This window comes from Cygnus atratus, chromosome 4 (assembly GCF_013377495.2).
Source record: "Cygnus atratus isolate AKBS03 ecotype Queensland, Australia chromosome 4, CAtr_DNAZoo_HiC_assembly, whole genome shotgun sequence".
In the NCBI taxonomy this organism is placed as follows: domain Eukaryota; kingdom Metazoa; phylum Chordata; class Aves; order Anseriformes; family Anatidae; genus Cygnus; species Cygnus atratus.
In genome coordinates this window covers 5,734,685-5,758,614 of record NC_066365.1, presented here as the reverse complement: position 1 = coordinate 5,758,614, position 23,930 = coordinate 5,734,685, and the positions used below count along the sequence as shown (strand labels likewise).

At 43.9% G+C, this 23,930-nt stretch overlaps 1 protein-coding gene across 1 annotated transcript in view; it reads left to right on the top strand.

Annotated features, from left to right (window-relative positions):
- The first annotated feature begins 502 nt into the window (after nt 1-502).
- ARHGEF38 (Rho guanine nucleotide exchange factor 38) overlaps nt 503-23,930 on the top strand; it is a 34,501-nt gene continuing 11,073 nt past the window's right edge. The window contains exons 1-6 of the mRNA XM_035540867.1: nt 503-680; nt 9,941-10,128; nt 12,748-12,871; nt 16,582-16,729; nt 19,770-19,787; nt 23,707-23,906. Of these exons, the coding sequence (XP_035396760.1) occupies nt 503-680; nt 9,941-10,128; nt 12,748-12,871; nt 16,582-16,729; nt 19,770-19,787; nt 23,707-23,906 (856 nt within the window). The remainder of the gene's footprint in view (nt 681-9,940; nt 10,129-12,747; nt 12,872-16,581; nt 16,730-19,769; nt 19,788-23,706; nt 23,907-23,930) is intronic.

The following is a 23,930-nucleotide window of genomic DNA, read 5'->3' as shown; positions in this document are numbered from 1 at the left end:
GGGTGTGTGCAGGAACTTCCCTGCTCTGCCCCTGGGCCCAAAGCAGCATCCCTCCCTGCCTGTGCCCACACTGCAGAGAGCCACGAGTACCGCTGCTGAGTGCCAGCGGGGCACAGCCTGGATTGGGGCAAAGGTGGCCTCAGGGGTTGTGACCTCTCTGTGGCCAGATGTGGCCATGCCGTGCCAAAGACACAGCTCTGTTTTGGGGTGCCAGTACCTGAGGAGTGTCCCCTGAAGCCGGGGAAAGGGGCCTGACAGTGCCTGTGGCATGGGGCTGGCTTTCAAACCGGCCCCGCAAGGCTCGCACATACACCGGGTGAATGCAAACACCGCCCGGGGCGTCAGCTTCCCGGAGGTGGAGCCGCACCGGCACAGGTGGCAGGGCCGAGCCCGGGCCCCACAGCACTTGGGGAGCCCTGCTCCGGACCCCACAGCACCTGCCTTCCCCTGGGCAGGCAGCCCACCTCCCTAAAACCACCCCCTTGCCCTCCTGCCCCAAGCCATGGCGAGCACAGACAGCACAGGGGGCCGGAGGAGGAATTTGGCCCTGCTGCGGCACAAGCTGTACATGGGGGAGAGGAGGAGGACGGAGCCGGTGGTGGAGAGCAGTGCGGCTGGGGAGCACGGCGCCCTGCGAAGGAGTCAGTCCGACCGGACGGAGTACAGCCAGAAACTGCAAGGTACCCCCGGGGAACCGTGCTGGGTGCTGCTGGCAGTGCTCCAGGCTGGGTCCAGCCTGTCCCTGGGCAAGGGCACAGCCCTCTGTGCCCACAGCAGGACCCAGCAATCGCCCCTTTTGCCCCCCAGTTTTTTTAAAGCCCACTGCACGCACAGCAGGCGAAATGCGATCGAGGCCACGAGCGGGGTTTGGGCGTGTTCTGCAAAACGTGTCTGCGGCCGGGATCTTTCTCCTGCTTTCCAGCAGAACGCATCTGCGGTGCAAGCGGTGGTGTGAAAAGACGATGCCTCCGTCCTCTCTGCCTTTTCCTATTGCACGAAGTGGGGCGTGTGCTAAATAATTCGAAGCACCAAGGGCAGTTGTTTCTTCCAGTTGAGATTATCAGGATCTCTAATGTGTTTATCTGTTGCTTGGATTGTGCGAGCCTGAACTGAAATACGTCCAAATACGTGCTTTGATGGGTATGCTGATTCAAATTATACCGTTATGAAGAGCATTTCTTTTCAAATAGCCGAATTGCACCTGGGCCAGAAATTGGCAAATTATGTCAGTATTGGGCCTGTCAATCAAAAATTAAATGCACCGCCACAAATGGAGGAAAAGCATGGAAAATGCGCATAGCTATTTCTGGGAGAGCTCTGGAACACAAACTGATGAATTTCTGTGGGTTTTCAGGGTCTCGAACAACAGGATCCCATCACAAATGTGGGGTTTGAGTATTATTACAATATAAACATTTATTACTAATACTGATATAACTGCCTATGGCAATCACTCTTGTGGCAGTAATCCTTTATGGGGAAATAAAATAGGAAAATACTTTAGGTTACTGTATTATGGTTTTGATGCATTTAATTAGGAAGCAGTATTCCTTCAGAGAGACAATAAAAGCAGAAAATAAAATAATAAACCAGAAAATAATAGGATTTATATGGGGGCTGCATACGCTGACAACAACAAAGAGGCCCATTGATTACACTGTTCCCTCCCAGTGATAGCTAATCGATGGGAAGATGAAAAATGTTCGGTTAAGTCAGGCACGGCTCCGCCAGGGGTGTTTCGGGGCGCGAGCAGGGATCGATGCGGCCGGGCCGGCAAGCCCCAGGCACGTGTGCACGCGTGCTGCCAGAGTGGCGGTTCTGCGTGCAGAGGGGCTGCCCAGGCCACGTTGAGTTGTGACAACGATACCCAGCAAAGCGCATGGCACCTTCCTGTCCCCTCCAGAGTATCTGCTGTTGGAAATCAGGAGCGAGGGAGGCAGGGGAGCGTCGGTAGGCACGGCAGCGTGTGATGGCAGCCATGGTAAATCCAGATGGCAGATGGTAAATCCAGCTTTACAGCTCCTGCCACCAGCGGGGATGGCTGCGGCCACCTGTGGCACCCGCCTGGGGTCGGCTCGCTCTGCACGCTCGTGTTTGCTCGAGAAAAATGTGGCTGGGTTAACGAGGTACCTGCAGGCTTTATGTTGGGTAGAAGGCACCTGTCCTCAGAGTAAAAATAGACAGTGGGTGGAAATTCTTATGAAGTGTGTTTACAATATCGATAGAGATGCAGCTGCAGACCAACACCTGATCTGGATCGAATTTTGGTGATCTGGATGTGCCCGGATCTAATAGATCATGGGTCCCAGACCTAACCAGTTACTCACCAATACCGATGATGTGCTACGATTGTACTCCTTTATATTGTTCATTTTTCTTACCAGTGCTGGAATGCAAAGCAGCTTACTCCAAGGCGAGGGAGGTGCTTTTGTTGGCACAAAACTTTCCAGTTCTCCTTTCTTGGTAAAAACACAAACAGCTCTGTTGGTGATGCAAACAGTCTGTATCGCCAGGTCCGGACTCTCCGATCGCCCTGAAATGGTGAATGTTTTGCAAAAAGATTCAAATGGTAATAACTTGTACTTGCTTCCCCCATGAGCTGGAGGCACACATTTGAGAGCTCTGCTGTTCAGTTGCTCCCCTATTAACACAAGCAAGGATGTGGAAGACGGGGAGAGGCAACAGGGAGCAAAGCGTGCAGACAGGAATCTCCCATGAGTGGGACAGGTTTCCATCGGGAAGCCAGAGGTCAGAGCCTGCAGGACCCCGCTGGTGACAGGCAACCCAGGCCGAGCACGGGAGCCAGGTGTGTGACACACGATGCGTGCGTCAGCGCTGCAGCACATCTGTGCAAGGCGAAGCACATGATTGTCTCCCGAGGCCCCTTTCAGCCCTCTGTGTAGTTTATGGGGATCCCTGGGCAGAAAGCGGGCAGTTTCCCCCACCCCAGCCATTTCCAGCAGCTCTAAAGTACAAGCTCAAAGTGTGGCTGGTACGCTAGAAAAATTGGTCACAAATAAAAGCCTATGGACCCCCCAAAAAACCACAAACAAACAAGCAAAACAACAACAAGTGACCAAGCTGTCTGACATAAAAATCTTGAGAATTCACTTTCCACCTTTGGATTTCCCTTAAGTTTTGCTTTTTTATACAGAATCCCAAATGTTTTCTAAAAAGGGTGAGAAAGGGAGCCTACCACCCAGTTCTCCAAGACAATCAAGGTGGCTTGCTCTGTAGGTCTTCAAGCGTGAGAACAACAATAGCATTGTCAAAGGCACAACCCTTTTGCAAGGCTTTTTCACTTTACAATTAAGGATTCATTAAGACCACAAGTAAGCATTTTCGTGGTTGATTATTATCCAGAGACACATCCATTCAATGCCTTATCTGGTGTGAAAGCACACGCAACACCTCCCGGTCTTCCTTCTTTTGAAAAGGAAGCAAGGTGCAAAGTAACCATTTTATTCTCCAAGAGCTTGGCAAACGTGAATGTGCCTACTTCAGCTCATCCTGTGAGATAACCAAGTGCCACCAGCCCCATTTTAGCTGGGGGGGAAGCAAGGGTTGCTTCCAAGTGGCCATTCAGCCATGCAGCCACCTCAAGCTCAGCTTGCACTTGTGTTCTGGGGTGAGTCCAGGAACACCTCGATCAAGCCGTATGGGTCTTTCTTCCCTGGCACTGCATCAGCTAGAAGCGAGCATTGCTTTCCCAAAGAGGGAAGAAGGGGGTTAAGGAAGATAATTTTGCTAGCGCTTGATGCAGAAATAATTTGGAAGGTCATTTTAAGAGCTCAGATCCAGCTCCTGTGGTATTTCTATGCAGGGCCCTGCTCTACCTTCACTATTTTCAATAGTGCAGGTTTTTCTCCTGCAAATATGTTCTTTCGGGCAGACACAAGAACTTGCTACTATCCATAAGTGGCACAAAATGGTATTTAGCAGCTCTGTTTTCAAAAGTATTATCATAGCTTTTTAGCTGGTAGATGCTGGTCTCTCCTACAGTTGAAAATCCATCAGTAGCAGCTGGAAAAGTAACTATATCAATATCTATGTATGGCATTAATGTCGGGATCAATCTGTGAATTAACCTGAAGCTGCCATCCTGACAGTACCAATTTCAGTAGAGGAGGTTGCTTGATGTAGTTATTGGCACATAAATGTTTGCAAGATCAGGGCAGGATGAGAGGTGGTGAATCGTGAGGATAGATCCTATCAACCAAAAAGGGATTTAAAACATAGTTCACTATCTGTTAGGTTTTGGACAGACTTGGATTTTTTTTTGTTTTGTGGATGATAGTATGCCAAACTTGTGCTTGGTGTGAAAAATGAGCTATAGAAAATGGTGGGTTTCCAGAAAGAGCCAGAGATCAATGTTTGCAGTGTTCAGGGAGATAGTATGTGCTTTGACAATGCTCCTTGTGTTACAGATCTATTACACATTAACTTCCTCCTAACTCTGGATGGGAACGGGTCAACCGTGCTATCAAATGATTTGCCCATGCTTTAATTTCAGGTATATCAGTGGCATGCCTGTACTAGACACACTGATGCAAATCACTCAGCTATCCCCAGCGTATTGCCTCAGATCTCCTATCTGAACCCCAGATCTTGCATCTTGCCTGTGTCTGGTGTAGTTCTGAGAAATAACCACCACCACAAATGAAGCAGAAACCCGCAAAATTGCACACATGCCTGGAAAGCTGCTACCCCTTGGTACCCTGAAGCCCAGAAGGAGGAAACTCATCCCCTCCCTGCTCCATCATGAGCAGGGTGGACTCCATCACAACTTTCCTTTGTCCCATCCACCTCCCCTCCCTGCTTGGCTTGCCGCTTCTTCCCGCCCAGGCTACACATTTGCCTGGCCTCTGCATCTCCTGGCAGTGGTAAAGATCCTCCCCAGTTCCTTATTTGCTTTGCCCTGTACTTACTGATTAACTTTCTGTGTGCTACAATGCAGATGATATCCTATTTCATTGCAAAATGTATTGATCTTTGGAGCAGCTGGGCGGCTGAAGTACAGAACAGAGTAGAAGTCTGGATTATTTCCTGATGTGCAGGAGGTGGCTTGATGAAAATGTACCCCTGGTGCCACGAGATGGAAAAATCACAATCTAACAAATACATTATTTTCTCATGTGCAAATTTGAACTCGGAGGATGTAATTCTGTTAACTTGCACCGTAATAAATCTGGAGTTATTTCTTGACCTTACTGCAGTGACAGCCAGGCTGGGAAGTGATCTCATCTTCTCAGAGTAGAATCCATTTTGTGCTGCTATGTTTGCACAGCACTTAGCACAATGAAGTCCTGCTGCATGGCTCAGGACTCTGAGGTGCTGCTACAGCCTAACTAGGAACTGGGATAAGGGAGGGAAGACAAGGACCTGAGGAGACTCATGGATCCTTTTCTGAGCGTATTATCTGACATTTATTACTTGGAATACCTTGCGTTGTGGGTTACAGGGCTCACGATTCGTACAGCTAAACCACGACCCATCTCGAGGTGCACGTGCCCCAGGGGAAGCAGTTCAGATGCAGTCCTTCCTCACTTCTCATGTTATTAACATATGAGCTCGATGCCATGGGAGCAGCGTATTTATATCACTGTATGACACACTGGAAAGGTTTATTTGTAAGTATTGGTGCTAACAATAAGGGCATTCTTCTGTCACCTGATGATAAGCTTTCTTCCCTTCCACTGCGGTCACATGGGAACCCTCTGTAGTCCTGTCAGCACACATATAATTAAAGCAGTCTGCTGTCAAGGAATTGAAGAAAGAACTTGCATATTGAATGTAAATATTTTCTGTACCTTATGGAACATGAAATGATCAAAGACGGAATGACCTAATTGCACCTAAGTCTCTGATGCTGGTTTAGGAGCAAACCTGTTGCCCAGGAAGCCTGGTGTGGGGTCACTGTGGTCCTGCAGCGTTCTCCCCCCATCTTCAGTCACCTCAGGGGCTTCTTGCATGTGTAGCAGCCTGTGTGCAACAGACCTGCTCCAGGGCAGTGCTGCTGTGTGTGTGCGTGTGTGAGGCAAACAGAAAGGCATTCTCCATAACCCTCTCCCAATCCTTCTGTGCTTCCGTGCCTAAACTGCATGTGTTTCACTCGTGAATCCAGCTGATACAAGCCGGCATAGATTCCTGTGTGCAATCTCTGGGTTATCTGAGGGCACAAGCTATCGGAGGGCTCGCTTTCACAGAAGAATAATTTTAATCTAAGGTGGTGTGAGGTTCAGGTTTCACACATGAAAATACAGTAATGCTGTAATTTGTTTGCTGTACCGTGATAACTTATGCCTTCACTGTTCCCTTGTGCCAGGCAAAATTCTCCCATCTGCACAGAGTGGGAGCAGAACTTACTTTGGAGTCCTCCGAATGCTGCTTCAGCGATGGAAAGGCCTCTTACCCACTCCATGCATTGACATTTTTGTACTTGTTGGTATTTTCTGTGCCTCTACCTTCACTTCTACCTTCACTTCACATTAGATGTGGAGAAACCTGGGTCCTGGCCCAAAGGGGAAACATAATATCCGACCTGGGCATCTCACTTGGGAGGAACGAGGGATGGAGCAGATCTCTGGGAGCTGCTCACTCTATAGAGGGAAAAAGCCCAGGAAATTTGCATGCATCCAGCTTGTCAGCCTGCCTTGCCTGCTCCTCCAGTCACCTTCCATGGGCCTAGAAGAGAACTACTGCATTTGCCCATTGCAGGCTCTCGCAGCATTGCTGGATGTCTCCATCTGGGGGATATTTTTAGACTTCACACTTGCAGGAAACTGCACACACGGAGCTGCTTTGTCCATGGCATCAGCACAGTGAGCTTCTCGTGTGGTGTGACTAGAGCTGTGTACTTCAGTTGCTCAGCTGAAAAAACAAAGTCATTGCCTTCCTCACCGCAGCAAAATCCTCCAGGAAGGCAACTCCTGCACATATCTGGCATTGCAAAGCAACAGTTGCAAATGCTGCATTCCACTTTACATTTTTATGTCTACTAAAAGTACCAATTACATTGTTGTAAACTGATCTTAAATTGGTCTTAAAACATACCTGTCTAATAAGCCCTTTGAGAGGCAGGTTTTTTTTCTTTTCTTTCTTTCTCTTTTTTTTTTCTACATCTGGCATCTCCAAAGACAAATGAGCCAAATTCTTACTGTAATTATTAATCCTCAGCAACGTCTCGTCCTGCTAATCCTCTCTCTCAAACTGTTCCAGGGCTGGTACACATTACCAGGTAGAAACAAGTATGCTTATATGTGCACTTGCTGTTTCTGCATTCATTAAACTTTTGCTTACTCCACAAGGATTCCAGCAGGCTTCTAATGTTCTCAAACTGGTCAAAAGCAATCAGCTGAACATAAATTCACAGGTCTGGGCTGTAATCATCTCTTCAGTATCTTGCTCTTGCATTCTACAGAGACAGACATGTCTAAAATGAAAAAGTGAATGTATTGAGTGAAAATGGAAAATTATATTACTTTTAACAAAGGATACATTTATTAAAAAACATGTTTTCTGTAAGGAAACAGCATCTACCTGATATTTCTCGTGGTTATTTCTTCCTGTTGAGAATAGTTTTTATTTCCTGGCATTATTATCTATCATGCAATAAGGATAATAGATGAGCCCTGACATAATTCAAGGATCAAATTTGATTAGGGTAATCTAATGACATAAACTGAAAGAACAGCCTCTCTAGGGATCGTGACTTCAAGCCTGAGGTGGGATATGGTGGCTTTATTTTGTTCAAATAATGCCTTCCCCTGCCACCAGTATAAAAGATTAGGAAGTTCTTCTGCAGAGCATCTCGTGTTTACCTTCAAATTCCATCTGATACTATAATAGTGCTGTGTCTAAGACAAAACGACATTTCTAAGCAAGCTCTTCCAGGAAGCCTGGTCCTGAACTCTCCCGTACAGTCACACACACGCAGACTGTTTCACCCAGTCTCGAAAGGAATGTTGGTTTGGTGCAGAACTGGAACTGAAACGGATTGTTCGTGTGGTTCCTTGCGAATGTGTATGTGTGGTCACATACCTTAATCTTCTTGAGGAAAAGGTACCTGCCATTTTAGGCACATAAGCAGAAGCCATGGAGGTCTTATTCCACAACCTTAGCAGAAAATTGCTCAGAGGGAGCCATGAAGAGGTACTAGGACCTCTTCCACTCTCCTTCTCACTGAGTGAGGTGAACTCCTGTGCAAGACATGCACTTGCACCAGCATGGGTTTGCTAGGGCAGAATTCGGCTTAAAATTCTTCCAATAGCCTAAGCCTTAGAGAGGGGAGACATCCTGCTCTTGTTTCCATTTCATTGTCTGTGTACAAACACGAGGACAAAATGTTTATGCCTGTGCTATACAGAGACTTAGATGTAAAAACTCAAAGGTAAAAGCAGGAGTTGCTTTAGAGAAAGGAAGTACGTCTGATAGGAAAAAAAAAATCTGGAGAAACAGCACACCCCAGCTTTGTTCTGGTTCTTTGTCCTCCCTGTGCAGAACTATCAGTACAGAGGCAGAGATGCAGTCCCAAAAGCAGCTTTTTGAAACAATAACTATGTTATTGTCACATCGGTCTGACTAGAAGGTCTGACAGGAGAAGGGTTAATAATAAAACTGTTCTTTCCGAATATCAGTGGTCAGCATAACTGTAGAAGGGCTTGAGGATGACAATGCGTTGCATTTGTAGAATTTTACATCTCTCAGTGGAAGACAGCTCAAAGTCCTCTCCCCAGAAAGTTGCTTGGTTTCCTCACAAGTCCAGCTCCAGGTTATCTTCTACAGCCTTGAGCTGTGTTGTATGGGTGAGCTGGACCCTGGTGCTCACTTGAGCACTCATGACCTTGCCCTTGACAATCAGTTCAAACAACTGCAATATATTCAGTGTTGGTTATCAGCCAGCAAAGCATCGGATGCTGCTCGCTGTTGCCTCATTAGACAGTACACTTCCTACGAGGAACTGACATCAAGGTGTAACACCCTGATCCTCAGAAGAGATTCCTGTCCTCTGCTGCTGAGCGAGAAAATCCCATGCTGTCAAGCCACGACCTGGGTAATGCAGAGATGAGTGCAGTAATGATACGTCTGTCTTTGCTGGTACTCTGCACCATCTTGTGGCTAGCAGAAAAACATCAGAATACCCTCTGAAATCTTCCACTTTTATTTTTTTTCCCTTGTGTTTTTCCTAATGAAAAATACAGACCCAGATAAAATTCCATGCCCTTTGTACAGCTACCACAAATGTATGCAGGTTGCCTTATGAACCAGCAAAAGGAAGACCATCACTACAGATAAGTAGGTTGTGTGCACATCCTGTAGCTACACAACTTAACCTGTCTGTAGAAGATTCCCTTGGATTTCCATGTATTTGGAAATAATCGGATAGTCTAGGTCTTAAATATGGTAAAGTAGGTAAGAATCTCCTGATCCCAATGATCTCTGTTGGCCCAAGAAATGTCTGTTATTGATCATTAAAGGTTTTCCCATATTCCCCTGTAATTCCTTTGCCTCCTTCAAAGAACTCTTTTAAAACAGAATTCTGTGTTTCATCATCATCCTTAGGAACACTGTCTTCATTTGAAAGTTCCTCTTCCAGTACCTACAGCCCTCAGCCTCCCATGAGCAGAGCACAGCTTTACATTGTACGGAACAAAGGCTGTTCTAGTGAAACTTATGGTAAAAACAGAGCCTTTTCCTTCCCCAAATCTTATTAGACTTCAGGCTGAGACCATGTTTTCAGAGGAGTAGAAGGGCATCAGCCATACTTGGATTTTGGTGTGCCCAGGATGACATGGGACTGTGGTCAGTGGGGAAGGCAGAGCAGTGGGAGAAGCACCTGGGGCATTCGGGGCCTTGGTGTGCCAGCCATCAGAGGAAGCATGACAAGGGCAATGAAAAGACCATGCTCCTCACTAATCTCCCCCCATCCTCTTTTAAACAGAAAAAATGGCCCCACAGTCAGGGTCCTCATCCCTGGCCACTTTGCCCCAGGAGGATGAAGAAGCTACCAGACGTATGATGGCCAAGAGAGTAAAAATCATCACAGAGCTCATGCAGACAGAGAGGGACTATATCAGCGACCTGGATCTCTGCATCAAGGAAGTGATTCAGCCTCTGAGAAACAAGCAGGTAAGCACTGGGGGTGGAGGATGGGGGGGGGGTGACGTCAAGGTCCAAATTCACCCACGGTCTGTTTGCAGATCATCTCAAGACAAGCACAAATGTCAGCCTGAAGAGTGGCACGGTGCCAGGAGCAGCTCCAGAGCTGGCTTTCTGGAAAGGGGACGTGCCAGGACTCCAGTGAGCAGAGTGGGAAGTCAGATACACTTCTGGCACTTGGCATTGCACATGCATAAAGCCTGAATCAGGGTGCTTGCCCAGAGGGCAGCTTAGATGCTATATCCCTGCTCCCAGGCTTGGGCTGGGATGGCAGCTTCCACCTCTCCGTACTGCTGTGCACATAACCCCTGGTACATGCCCTGGCAGACCTTTACTGGCACCTCTAAAAGCAGTAAAAGACAACAACAACAAGTATGTTCCATGGTAACAGCCTGGAATGGCTTGAACCTTCCCATCAAGGTTAAATTCTGTCTTAAAAATGACTTCAGCCAGCCTTTCTGACAGCTGTGGTGGAGAAACACCATGCATGACAGCCCAGCAAGCACTTTAGAAATTTGCATTCTACGCAGAAAAGCTAAATTTAAGCAGGAAGGCTCATAAACTATCTTTCAGGCAAAAAGATCTTATTAGGCCAATAGTACCCATTTTCCTTTTCAGCTGAGACTTCAAAGAGCACCTTTTCCTCAACAATATTTCAATTTTTAGAAAAATTGTGCGGTCTCAAGCTGGGAATAGAAGAGCTTGTCCAGAGAAAGATTTAAATTCATGGGGCCTGCAACATAGCATTCACAAAGGCTGCACAAATGATATGCACTGCTAATATATCATAGAAGTAGTTTTAAACAGACCTTAACCCTGTGTTTTGTATATATGGGTCCTTACAAAATCGGTCACATAATACGGGTGCAGGGGCCAAAGTGTCTTTAAATAGCACTGACGCTGCTTCTTTGGGAAACTCCGTGGCCAGCTGAAACTTGTGCTGCTTAAGCTCCTGCAGGACCATCCCTTTGTTTCCTAAAACTGTCAGAGTTTGTTCCAACCCATTTTTGGAAGAGCAGGCATCAGCTGGTGTAACTTCTTGGAGTTCTTGACTTCTTCCTCCTCCCAATCATTCATCTGCTTACAAGTGGTCTCCACTCGGCTCCCTCCTCAGCCTGGCCAACACCCAGCAAGAGCACTCTCTGGTCAAACTCACCAAGATTTTTAACAAGCATGCTGTATTCCTCTTGCTAGTCAACTGGAAACATACATTTCGATTCTGTCCCTTGTCACCGTATTACCATGTGTCCAGGCACAGCATAGTTCCAAACGCAATGCAGGCATTGCGCTGGAGCAGAGGTCAGAAGTCCTGTGATAGATGTATACAGGAAAAGTAATTTAGAAATTATAACTGTCTTAATTTAATAACCTCTGCATTTTTGAAAGGCTTTCAAGAATGTTATATGGTTTTAAGGCTACTTCTCGGATAAACTACCATATTTGAAAGTTTGTAATGCATTTAGAGAAGGATAACATTTAGAAAATTGACCTAGCAATGAATCTGTTTCATATTTCCAAATGGATAAAAAATGTTTTATCCCCTAACAATTATAAAAAAAATTAACTATGTTAGTACTGAGAGTATATTGCTGATTCTGTTACAACAGCACTCAATTTGATCCTCCCAGCATCTGGTGAGCTGCTATGTAAGTAAGCAATTCCACTTCTAATGGAGAGATACATTCAGGGAGCGTCAATGTGGATGTCAAAATCAGTCTTGCCTTTGTTCTCAGTGTTAGCATATTACCACTGTCTTTCTCTAATCGTTCCTGAATATTAACTCTTGCCCTGCTGTGCAAGGGCGTAAATAACTGCTGTATGAAAAGTATGTGCCCTGAAAATTTTTTGTTTCATAAAAAAAAAAAAATTCTAAAATTCTGTAGTTATTCTAAAAGGAGTAGGAATATGGAGCCAAATATTTTGCTGATGTAATTTGAACCAGTTCACTGAAGTCAATGGTGTGCTCCCAGATTCTGTAGAAAGTATTCTTGATTATCTGAATAATTTTTGATTATTTGAATACCCAGAACTGTAAATGTGTTTGTTTTAGTGGAAATTATATGATCTTGATTTCACTCTTCAGAAATATAGGACCACTAAATCAAAAAGGTGCCACCACTTGCAAGCCTTTGTACCTGACAGCTAGCACCAAAGCATCAAGGTCCCGGTTTATGTAGCAGCCTCTGCTAGCAACTGGAAATCAGGGAATCAAAACCACTGTCAACTATTCTTCTTCTCAATGGGAAAATAAACAAACATTTTAAAGGCAGCTAAAGATCTTTCCTCTATTCAGATGATAATGTTTATTTCCTTCCTAGGTAAACACTTTCAGATTAGGAACGAACAGTTCAAAATAAGGTTAAAAACACTTGATAAAATGCCCTTTGTTAACTGCGTCAACCCAATTATACTAATCCAAAAACTGTATATGTATCCTTGAAGTCACAAGGAGGATGTTTATATGAGGTTTTACAGAAGCAATGCTTCCTGGAGTGTTGAACACACAGGGCTTAGCAAGAGAAGGTCTGTAAAATACAATGTCCTTCTTTATTCTTCCTTAGTAGCTGCTTAATATTTGTATTCCATTAGATTGTTCACTTTGACGTGGATGGCTTGTTTAGCAACATTGAATCGGTCCATCAAATATCAGCCAAACTGCTGTCACTGTTGGAAGAAGCCACGACAGATGTGGAACCACCCATGCAAGTAATCGGTATGTTTACTGTCCTCTTGAGTTCTACAAAGCCACGTGAAAGAATAAACATAACACTCTCCTGTCCTCTACCCTTGTCAGACTTAACTAGTACTGCTCCCAGAGGCTAACTTGCTACAAGCTGTCCACAGTAATGCAGGCAAAAGGAAATGTGAAACCTGTCCAGTGGCTCTGCTGGGCTCGTAACAGGCCTGGTCATGGTGCCCTCATTCCATCCTTCCAGATGTTGACGGGAAGAAAGGATGGAGAGAGTGAGTTTAGCATGAGTAAATACCACAACACTGAGTTATGCTATATATTGATAACCTAATTTTCATCTAGCTTGATGTTACCTACCTAACTGCTCATGCTTAGACCAACTCTTATATTGCATGCTCATACTTGTACCACTTGAGAAAAGCATTAAAATCAATTGGAATAATAAATACATTAAAAAAACCAAACACATTGTAAGCATATTTACTGGCAATATAATTCACGTAAGAGGTGATTAAGTGCAATTAACAGGGACATGGTCAGTAAAAGAAAGAAAGCTGTAATTGATACAGACCTTGTGGGAATCTGTGTAGGAATGCTTGTAGGGATCACAGGTATTTTTAGCAAATGGATTGTCCTTGGATATATCACAGCAATCATGTGTCCTGCAGCTCAGGCCATGACTGTTATGGCTGTGATCTATTCACTTGACCTTCTGGCACAGCTGGAAAAAATTAAGAAGTTTCCATTCATCAGCTCTTCTGTAACTGCTTATTCAGTGCAGGGGCAGTAGGTGATCCAGCTTACAGGATCAGGTGAGAAATCTTAATTAGCTTCAGTGCAAAGTCAGCCAGTTTAGTTTAAAAAACTTTCAGCTATGTTTCAGAGGTTCTCTTTTCCCTAAACTGACCACATACCACAGGTAACGTGTTACAGAAAAAAAACATCTTCTCACAACTAATGGGGTAAAAACTTATTGGTTGACATTTGACTAGGAAACATGGTATTAAAGCATACGAGGCTTGGGAAAAGTATTAATCCTAGTATGTCTCAATCTGGTTTGCCAAGGCAACAGCTTAACGTAGTTTGATGAGACTGTGTTGTTTGGCAGGATTTCAATAAAAGTGCATCATGATGAGTCATACCCTTAATAAGCAATGTTCTATTCTAGCAGGAAGTGGCTTTCTCACAGCAAGGAGAATCATCCTTTTAGTTCTCTGCCATATCCAGAAGTAAAGACAAACAATTTAATCCATCTATTAGGGTGTACTTCTCCAGAATCAGACAAAGAAATGTGAAAATATATGGGATTTTGGATCAGAGGGTTGACTTAATTATGGCAGGGAAAAAGATGGAATGTAAGGTGAAAGCACTTCTTCCAAAGGCTGAGAGAAAAGCAGGGAGGATAATTGCATCACTATAAGCAATAAGTCAGTAAGTTTGCCATCCTTTAGAAGTAGAACAGATGATAATTGTGTCTTGAGGATCCTCATATTCAGTGCAAAAGTTGTTAAAGCCAGTCTGTGGAAAAAAAAGGATGAGAATCTCTTTAGCACACCCATTATGTTCTATCGTGTTTACGGTATTTAAAGATCTTCCATCAAAACATCCTCCTTGGAAGGCAACCCAGTCACAGTGAGGTTGAAGAGAACTGCTGTTTCACTGGTTTGAAACTAAAACAATGTAGTTGCTTAGATTTATGTCTTTTGATGACAGATTTGGATCTGTCAGAATGCACAAAAGACTCAGTATTTTCAAACCTGTGCCCAAATATATATTTCTGGCCCCTAAAGCAAGCTCAAAGATCAACTGCTTCAATCCATACAACTCAAAACCAAGAACAGCTTTAAGCTTAGGAACCTTGGCTGCTTTTAAAAGATACCATCCACGAAATCAGCACATCATTTTTTTCTCATCATTTAGCATCAATGAAAATACCTGTCATTATGGTGCAGTACATCAATGAACAGATCTTGGTCATCTCTGTTTTGAAAGACAGAATGATCATTTCCAGGCTCTAGTATATGCTGAAGGTAACTATAAGTCTCTAGTTTGCATTTTTGCTACAGAAAACATAACCTCTCTTGAGAGCTTAGCATTACTACAGGCTGTGCTAAGCACTTGGAGCTCTGCTTAAAGTTAGTGAAAAGTGTGAGAGCTCAGCATCTCTGTAAAGCAGGCACCGAGGGTGCAGAATCAGGAGAGAGCTTGTTAAGGTTTCCCCTCACACTGTTGACTAGTAAAGGCCAGTATAGAGAGTTCTTGGGAATGTCAGGAGGTAACATGTCTTGCCAGCCATCAGCATCAGCATTTAACACAAGATAGAGAAAATAGGGATGACAGCACCTGAAGAAGATTCAAGTAGAGGATGCTGGTGCTTTTCTGACTGTGGCCTTACAGTAACTAAAATGAACTTCTGTGGTCTTAACTCAGTCATTGTTGTTCCCTTGTTCGCACCTTGAAACCAACATGCATTAGACAGCCCAGTTAACCTTCACTGCTAGGGGAAAAAACCCAGAGCTGTGTTACTGTGGTAACTGAATCATTTTTCACTTTACGACAGAGCAGTTCAATGCAATGTATTATGAAACAGCCCACTCCGGTCAGGATGAAACATGCAGGATGCCTGACAGCTTTGTGCTTGCTGTGAATGAACGGAGAGCTCCCAATTAACACGGTGTTCAGCTTTTAACTTTAATAATCATTGCTATAACTCAACAGGAATGTTTATAAAACATCTGACTGGTTGCCATGTAGATGTTATTTCTCTGTAAATGCCCCAGACAGTAGTTTACACCATCACTATTGTTTATAGTGTGTATTGCCAAGGATGCTGATCAGGGTGCTGCTACGTAAGTGTAAGAGCCAGATGAATATCTCAGCAGAAAAGATGAAGCATGCCTTCTCCATTCAGATAATATTTCTTAGGTACACAGAAACAGGAAGGGGGGCTTTAGGCTGACAGAATTACGCACCAGAATTAAATGGGAAATGAGTGCAGGACTACTTCAGTGCCTCTAAAATTCCCAACTGTTTTGGGGGCAAAATGGTGTCGTAGAGGACTGGAAATGTAAATGTTTTCCCCTTTCAGTTGTATATAAACCTAAGGGCTATATAGAAATGGCTGCAATCCACAGTGGTTTTATTTCATTAGGGGAGGGGTGGAGGTTGTTCCAGTGTCATGTAAAGAAAAATCTCTACTCTAGGCCATAACAACTGCCATTTCAGGATGCTGCAAAACAGATAAACGTGAAATGGATAATGGGAGATGGAGTCATTATTCCCGTTATAACCCATTTAAGTTCATATTCAGTTGAAAAAAAAGTCAAAGGGAAAATTAACATGGTTACACGCACTCCTCCTGCCAGCCCACACCACCACAATGCTCTCCCCTTAACAGTGAAGCTCTCCTGTTTGGTTTTCACTGAAGGGGTGTTAAGGTGGGGCAGTGAATTAGGGGATTGTATATGAAAGGGTGCAGGTGTAGAGGTTTCATCCCTTTTCCAGGGGGAATTTTTGTGCATTAACACTGATATAATGGTGCCCGGCTATGACAAAGATGAGCAGCTGAGAAATACATGTAATAAATAATGCACATAAACACGCAAGATCGTTTCTAAGGGAAGTAAAGTGGAAGCCAGCCTTTTTAGCTCACAGCTAATGTGGTGGAATAATAAAACTCCTTCTGAGATGCTGTTGTCTGGCTTGACATGCTTTGTTTTTCTCTTTAACAGGGGAAGTGTTCTTGCAGATTAAAGGCCCACTAGAAGACACATATAAAATCTACTGCTATCGCCACGATGATGCGCACACCATGCTGGAATCCTATGAAAAGGATGAAGAACTAAAGCAGCATTTAAGACACTGTGTACAGTCCTTAAAGTAAGATCTTTTCAAATGATGATTTCCGTCCATAGTCAGTTGCCTAGCAGGGAACATTTTAAATGGATGTAGATGAAAGGTCCCCTGTAAATCCAGAGTTTTATGAGGCTTGCTGGGAGCTCTGGCTTATGCTGCTTTCATGAAAAGATGACAAGCCAGGGGCCATGATTAGATTTCTTTCTCTCTAGGATGGCCAAAAATAGCACAAGAAAGGTTTCTCTTCCCTTAGCTTCAGTGCCCCATACTGGCAGAAGAAATGCTGCATCATATAATGGGCTGCTGGGAACACCTTGCCCGGCTCCTAGGAAACATACTGCCCCCATTTTCAGCACTTCTATTGCTCGAGTTAAAATAGCGTGCGCTAGAGCTGTTCACACACTCTGGTGTTTCTGGGCCCCTGCTGTAAGGCCCCAGGGATCTGGAGCCTCGTGATGGGGATATTTGATAGTGGTCAGTGCTGAAGCAAGCTGTCAGGTCCCACCAGTGGAATTTGCTTCGTGCCATCGTCGCCAGCTCCAGCCCCTCAGGGAAATGTTTTGAGACCTCAGGGTGAAGCACAATAAATGTCTCTCTCTTTCCTTCCATGTGGCTTCCTCCTGCACCCTGTCACGAGAAGCAGCTCACTTTCTCCATGGGGAGCACTTCTTTTCCCACCCACAAGCTCCCTTGCTCCCTCGTTTTCTCAAAAATCTTGCACAGAGCTGTCAAGAGGGAGCATACCATGGTCCTTCAGATCATAGGTCTCTTAGGTCTCTCTCCAGCTCCAGAAAAGGCCTGTGCTGCATGCTTCCAGGAGAGATGTAAAACTATCACAAATAATTAATGGAGTGTACATCAGCAACAGATATTTCAACTATACCCCAGCTAATGATCAGTCGGCAGAGATGCGTTAAGACTTAGGAGATGGGAAGTATGCTGGAGTGAAATCTGGAAACAGTGGCAGAAGAACCCATTATCAAAATTAAAAGAGAAATGTTTCCTTTGAAGACAGTTTATACTGAAAATAAGTCTTACTTTGTGCAACATGTCCAGTTATTAAATAGATAGCAAAGTATATGTGCAGGGTACTGAGGCTTTAACCACCCTGGAAGCTGAAAGAAATAGATTTTCATATAAACTCAGGCTTTCAGGCTAACGGATGGCCAGGTAACATCCCCTAAGGGGGTGTTTTAGTTGCTGACTCCTACAATATTCTTTTCCGGCTAATCAAGAGAAGTTGTTACTGTCATTCACTCATCCCTACTGCTGAGCCAAGAGGATATGGAAGGAAGTAAAGATAAAAGATAGTGTCCATGTATATGATGGGGTGGAAGTTGCCACTTGAATTCCAGAGGCAGTAAGAGAAGCTCCTGTTCCATCATCACAGCTGGGATTTGTGAAGAGAAAGGATATTTTATGCTGAACCATTGTAGCCTTTGGTAGCAGGAAGTGACAACACCTTCCTCACAATGAAGCCTTGTTTTGTCTTGTTCTTTCCTGAGTAGCCTTTAAACAGGAACCAATGAAAAAAACACAACTGCATGTATACTACGTTGTGCTTTTCTCCCAGTGGCTAGGGACTGCTGCCAATTCAAACATGAAGACCCGAAAGTGCACACTCAGATGTGGAGCTGTGGTCACCTAAACCTTCTTACTTCTTATTAGAGAGCACTTGTCCTATGTATGCAGCATTTTTACCAAATAAGTTGCAGACTGTTTTATGATGTGAGAGATAAGATACATGGGGGGACAGTGACTGCTATTTTTGAAAAATGTTTACTTCTTAAATATTTTTTTTTCCTTGGGAAGAATATAGTTACATTTTAAAACATTTAAAAAGTCTAACTAGAGGCTTCTGTTCCTCAGCTGAGTAATATCTGCCATGCAAAAAAAGACTTCTATATCAGGAGTAATTTGAAAGTGGTACTCTGCACATCTGTACAGACAAATCAGATTTAATTAGCCATGCTTAGATTCCTACTCCTCCTGTTGACTGCAGAGGAGAAATTCCATCCCAAAATGTAGGTGTCTGCCTTGGAGACATGTGCAAATCCAAATTCTGTAGAATCCCATGTTTAAGCAGCAATTATGCAAAACGGGGGTGTTGTTTGCTAGCTTAGCCAAAGAAATGCAGCTGGTAAAAATGAAAGGATGCTGGCAACTACCTGCTCTGCTTTCAGTCTGAAGTAGTTTGGTCAACTATTATGGGGGCAGAGGGATGTCATGAGCACTCAAAGAGCTGATGGTGCAGAAGCGATGAAAGTGGCAGCTTCCAGATGCTCAGTTAGCCACTGGTGGGCGAGGAGATAGGAGTGCAGGCAGGCAGAAAGCAGTGGCTGATGATGTGATGTCAGCGCTCCATATCAGAAAAGCCTAATGCAGAGATGAAGCGACATTTTGGTTCCCTTGCATTGGGGTTAACTTCTTGAAGTTCAGTTGTACCAGAAGGAAAATATTCTATGTGCATGTTCGCATATTTCCAAACTACAATCGTATGTCCCTGCTGCTTTCAGTATATATATATATATATCAACATTATTCTACTCTCAAGAGGTTTCGGTTGATATGTAGCCTCCCAAAAAATAGAATAATGTCATTGATTCTCTATCCTAAAAGGCTGAAATGTATTCTTTTGCATTTAGAAATATGTTTTTACTTAAAGAAAGTAGACAGGGATGTATTTAAAGTGTAAGAATAAAATGCTTAATTTTGCTTTCTGTATTAAGGACTTGATGATACTTACTGTTACTAGCACAGTGACCCAAACTTCCTTCTCTAACAGTTTTAGAAGAAGATGACTGGGCTTTACAGCTAAAGCCAGGTTTCTGACAATCCTTTTTCATTTGGGGCTGTCCTTTCAAAAAGATATAGGGCCAGATTCATTGGTACCCTCTGGCTGTTTTGTGCAGTTCTGCTGACACACAGCAGCCATAAACCTAAGTTAACTGGCCAGTTACAGCTGCTCTGTGTCACTGAAGTGTATCTGAGAATCTGGCCCGTGATCTGTATAAATCCTTTTAAGAGGAAGCTAATATATGTTTTGGTTTCTTTTCTTTTGCAGAAAGATGTATGAGGAAGAGTAAGTACCGTATCTTTTTTCTATTTAAAATAATCTTGAAAATACCTTTTATTTATCTTATGCTTAAAACTATACATGTGGAAATTTTAAGAAAACAAACCTATTTCCGTATAATGTATAGATTTCTACAGGACATGTGTGATAAAGACTCTCAGTTTTAATTTCTCTAAGCCTGTCTGGTTTTCTAATTACTACTGCACCAGCTTTGCACTATTTTTCAAAACTTGTGGTTGATGAAGCTACTTAATTTGGTTGCCAGCTCATTCAGAGCCCTTTATTACCACCTTGTTGTCTAATAAATGTCTTAGAGAGCTCCGAGGTCCTCAAGAGTGCTTGTCAACAACTTAATGTCAAACATGAAAAACCAGACAACCTTAAATCATTCTGCATTAGGCCCCTGTGGACCTGCTCAACACACACTAGGCTCACAGGTAAAGCTATTCCTAAGGTGACGACACCTTTGGTAGCCCTAAATATGTAAGAAATCTGTCTTTCTCCAGAGCTTTCCTCTGGCAGTGGCTGGAGGGTCATCAGAAAAGAACGAGCCCATGGCAACACTTTGCCAGAACACTCACCCAGCCTCTGAAACCTCGTGGTTAAGGGACTTCTATGCTTAACGTGACATCTTTGAAAAGCTTAAGGTAGAGTTTATCACTTCCGCAGTTTTGAACATCCAGCAGGTCAGGATCATTGAAATGCAACAACTCCTGAAGATACCTGCAGGGAGAGGTCAGAGAAGGGGTTAGCTAAACTAAAGAAAATGATTACAACCTAGACCGAAATGTTAAGGGAGAAAAGAGGAGCGGGCATGCTTTATACAGGTAGGAGAGGAACATCTGTAAAGTCAGAGAATTTGACAGTCAGTCAGACATCATAAATAAAGTCAGTGTAAAATAGACTTTGAAGGATTTGCATATTAAAATCCTTAATTGGGGTTTTCAAGATTTATTCTATGATTTGAAATAGTTTTCCTCCATTTGGTTTTGATAAAGGATGTTCTATAATCCTTTCTCAAAAGGAGCGGGGTTCTTAAGAGGAACACAACATACCCGGAGAGTAACAATAAGATCATGTGAGAGAGCAATGCATGTCGAAATTACGCAAGACTGGTTGCTCTAATAACTCTATCAGAAATTAACGTCCAGTTTTCTACTTTGAACAGTTTCTAGTGGACCATAGCTTATAACCCACTTGCTGAGTTGAAACTGGCTCTTGTAAAGCTGCACAAGGAGCGATGCTGGCTACCTTGTGTGGCATGGTGGCATTTCTGTTTCCCTCTGAAGGGCAGGGCACTCAGAAATGCCACTTCCTGCAATTCAGTGTGGAAGCTGTGGAGTCGCAGCAGCCCTTGGGCAGGACTGCACCTGAAAATCTGCTTAATGGTGAACAGGAAAGCACAGTGTAACTCACCCTAAACCATCTCCCAGATTGCTTTTCATTCAAGCATGATCAAGAAAACAATTACATACATAACAGACAATGCTGCCCTTTGCTATCAACTAGATGGGCTGAATTCTGCCTGGATTAACAACTGTGCAGCCTCAGTGAATTCCCTGGGTTTGCATGAAAGTCTTACAGCAGAGTGCATTATTTGCCCTGCATGTTTTGTACTAAGATTAGCTCTCACACAGTAAATCATAAAGCCCAAGTGTTTAAGACATGCTGCGGCCCATGATGCATGCACACAAATTCAGAACTGCCAAGCCAAATATGACACTGTCCTCAGCCCTGTGATACCATACTGGCTATCATGTTCACCAGTGGACCTACCTGCAAGACACTGAGAGCATGTGAAACTAAATCCTGAATCACCTCTCTTTGCATAGCTCACCACCATGTATTTTTTAAAGCGGTGGCAGTCTTTCTGTATTTGTGAGTTTGCTTTGTTGTGAGGAGGGAGGCAGGGCACGCTGTGAAGCTCACCGCAGTGAAGCCAGCTGCATTTACTGCAGAGCTATGGTGATAATTTGCGATGAGATTAGAGCAGCTACTTACAACCCAGAGTACTTGCTAAATTCACGATAAGATGGGGGAGAGGCTGGAGCAGCATTGCAAATGAATTATCAACTTAATTTTCTGCACAATGGATGTCACAAGCCTGTTTCAGTCGTGTGGCAAGGCCACATCCTGCCTGGCTGCTGGGTGCATACTAACAGGGACATTGGAAACGGGGCTCATCCAGAGAGAGAGGTGATCATCAGATAATCTTGCTGGGGAGAATTAGACGAGTCGAACTTTGTGGCACTTCGTGCCCCAGGGAGTCATTATCTTATAACAAACCTACTATCTCTCAAACCATATTGCTAGACTGTGTCATGCAGATACGCAAACAGAGGGCTGTTTATCACTTGGGCAGCTGTCCAAAGTGCAACTGTATAAAGAGAAGACACTTGAAGATTTTTCCATTCATGAGGCAGCTTTTATAGATTTGCATTCATGGGGCTTTTCAGAGAAAACAATAACAATTTAAGATTTTTTTCTCCTTATTGCTGCCAGAAGCTGAAAGAAGGCAAAATAGCTCTATATATTTAATGTAGGATAGAGGGGAAATGAGGGGGATTGAAATGATGAGAAGGTTTGGGGACATCAAGAAGCTCTAAAAGGCATCTACTGTTATTTTTTTTCATGCAGAACTTTTCACAGATAATGCCTGTGCAAGAGAGATGGTTTAAATATGCAGATGTCTCTTCTCAAAGGCATTCAAATTGTTCGTTAATTAGTCAGCAGTAAGGATTGGCTGTTGTACTTTTTATACATATAAAAGTGGGAAAGAAAGCTTTTTTTTTCTCTTTTACTCTTTCTGCTGCACAGAACAATAGATGTCAGCCTGCAAAACCGAGTGGATGTTCCCTGTTTTTTATACTTTCCTTCTATGTTGTAATATTCCATCTTCCCATATTCGGAAATCCTTCTTCCCCTAGCATTACCTCTTGCACAGTTACTGTCAGGCAACCTTTTTCCTTCCAAGACAGCCTTTTTGGGCATGCAGATGGAAAGCCTGCACTGCTTTACTGTCCTTCACGCTGTCACCAACTGCTCGCTCATGGTTTCAAGGTGGGGGTCTGTGAGGCAGGGGCTGTTCACAGCAGCACCAGTAGTGCCCTGTGCCAGCCCTGTGCCCGTGCTGGAAGCTGCGACCTTGCTCCCCACATCCTTCTGCCAGCCGGGGCAGCTGCCTGTTCTGCTGACTTCCAACAGGGTGGACTGAATCTGGGTGAATGCCCTGTGTGTTCAGTGTTCCCCCAGACCAGATCTGGTACCCTGGTACCTGGAGGCTCAGGCATCATGCGATGTCACCTACTGGAAGCCAGCTCAGAAAAATAGCAGGTAAAGGATGGCAGAGCTTGCACTGGCAAGTTGAGAGGTATTGTGAGAAGGGATGCAGCAGTGAAAGGGCATCCCGTTTACTCACAACATGGAGATGTTGCAATTTTAAGGCTGAAGGCCCAGAGCAGGATGTAATAGCTTCAGTCACATGCATTTCTCAAACTTCCTGTTATTTACTCTTCCACCTACGTCTCCCTTCTTGGGTGTTGTGGTGTGCAAGTTGTACCATACACGCCCCTCAGACTGAGTGGGCCAGTTTCAGAGGTAATGTCTAAGCAATAGTCTGGCAAGTTGCTGAAAATACAGAAAACTCAGACCTGGTGTGTATTTCTCACTGAGGGGGCGAGAGGATGGTTTCGTTTACAACGGCCCATGTTCCCTGACAGATGTATCTTATTTTTTGACTTAAGTGGTGATTGCACTTCTATGACTCAGTGCAAAGCATTGCTCTGGTTTTGATATTTTCTGTAGTTGAAAGCTCAGCTGAAGGATATAAAAGGCAGCAGCTTCAATGACTAGACAGAAGTAATAAGATTTTTTTTGTCTTCAAGGAGTTTCTCCTTATGTGACTTTTTCTTGGTATAAATTATAGAGGAAAGCCAAATCTAATGGATATGGGATCCCTGATGATCAAACCAGTACAACGGGTGATGAAATATCCCTTGTTACTCTGTGAACTCTTGAATTCAACTCCTGCTTCTCACCCTGACCACAAGGCTCTACAAGAGGCCCTTTTTGCTATGAAAAACATTAATGTGAACATCAATGAACTTAAAAGGAGGAAAGATTTAGGTAAGAAAAAGGCACAGTAAATTC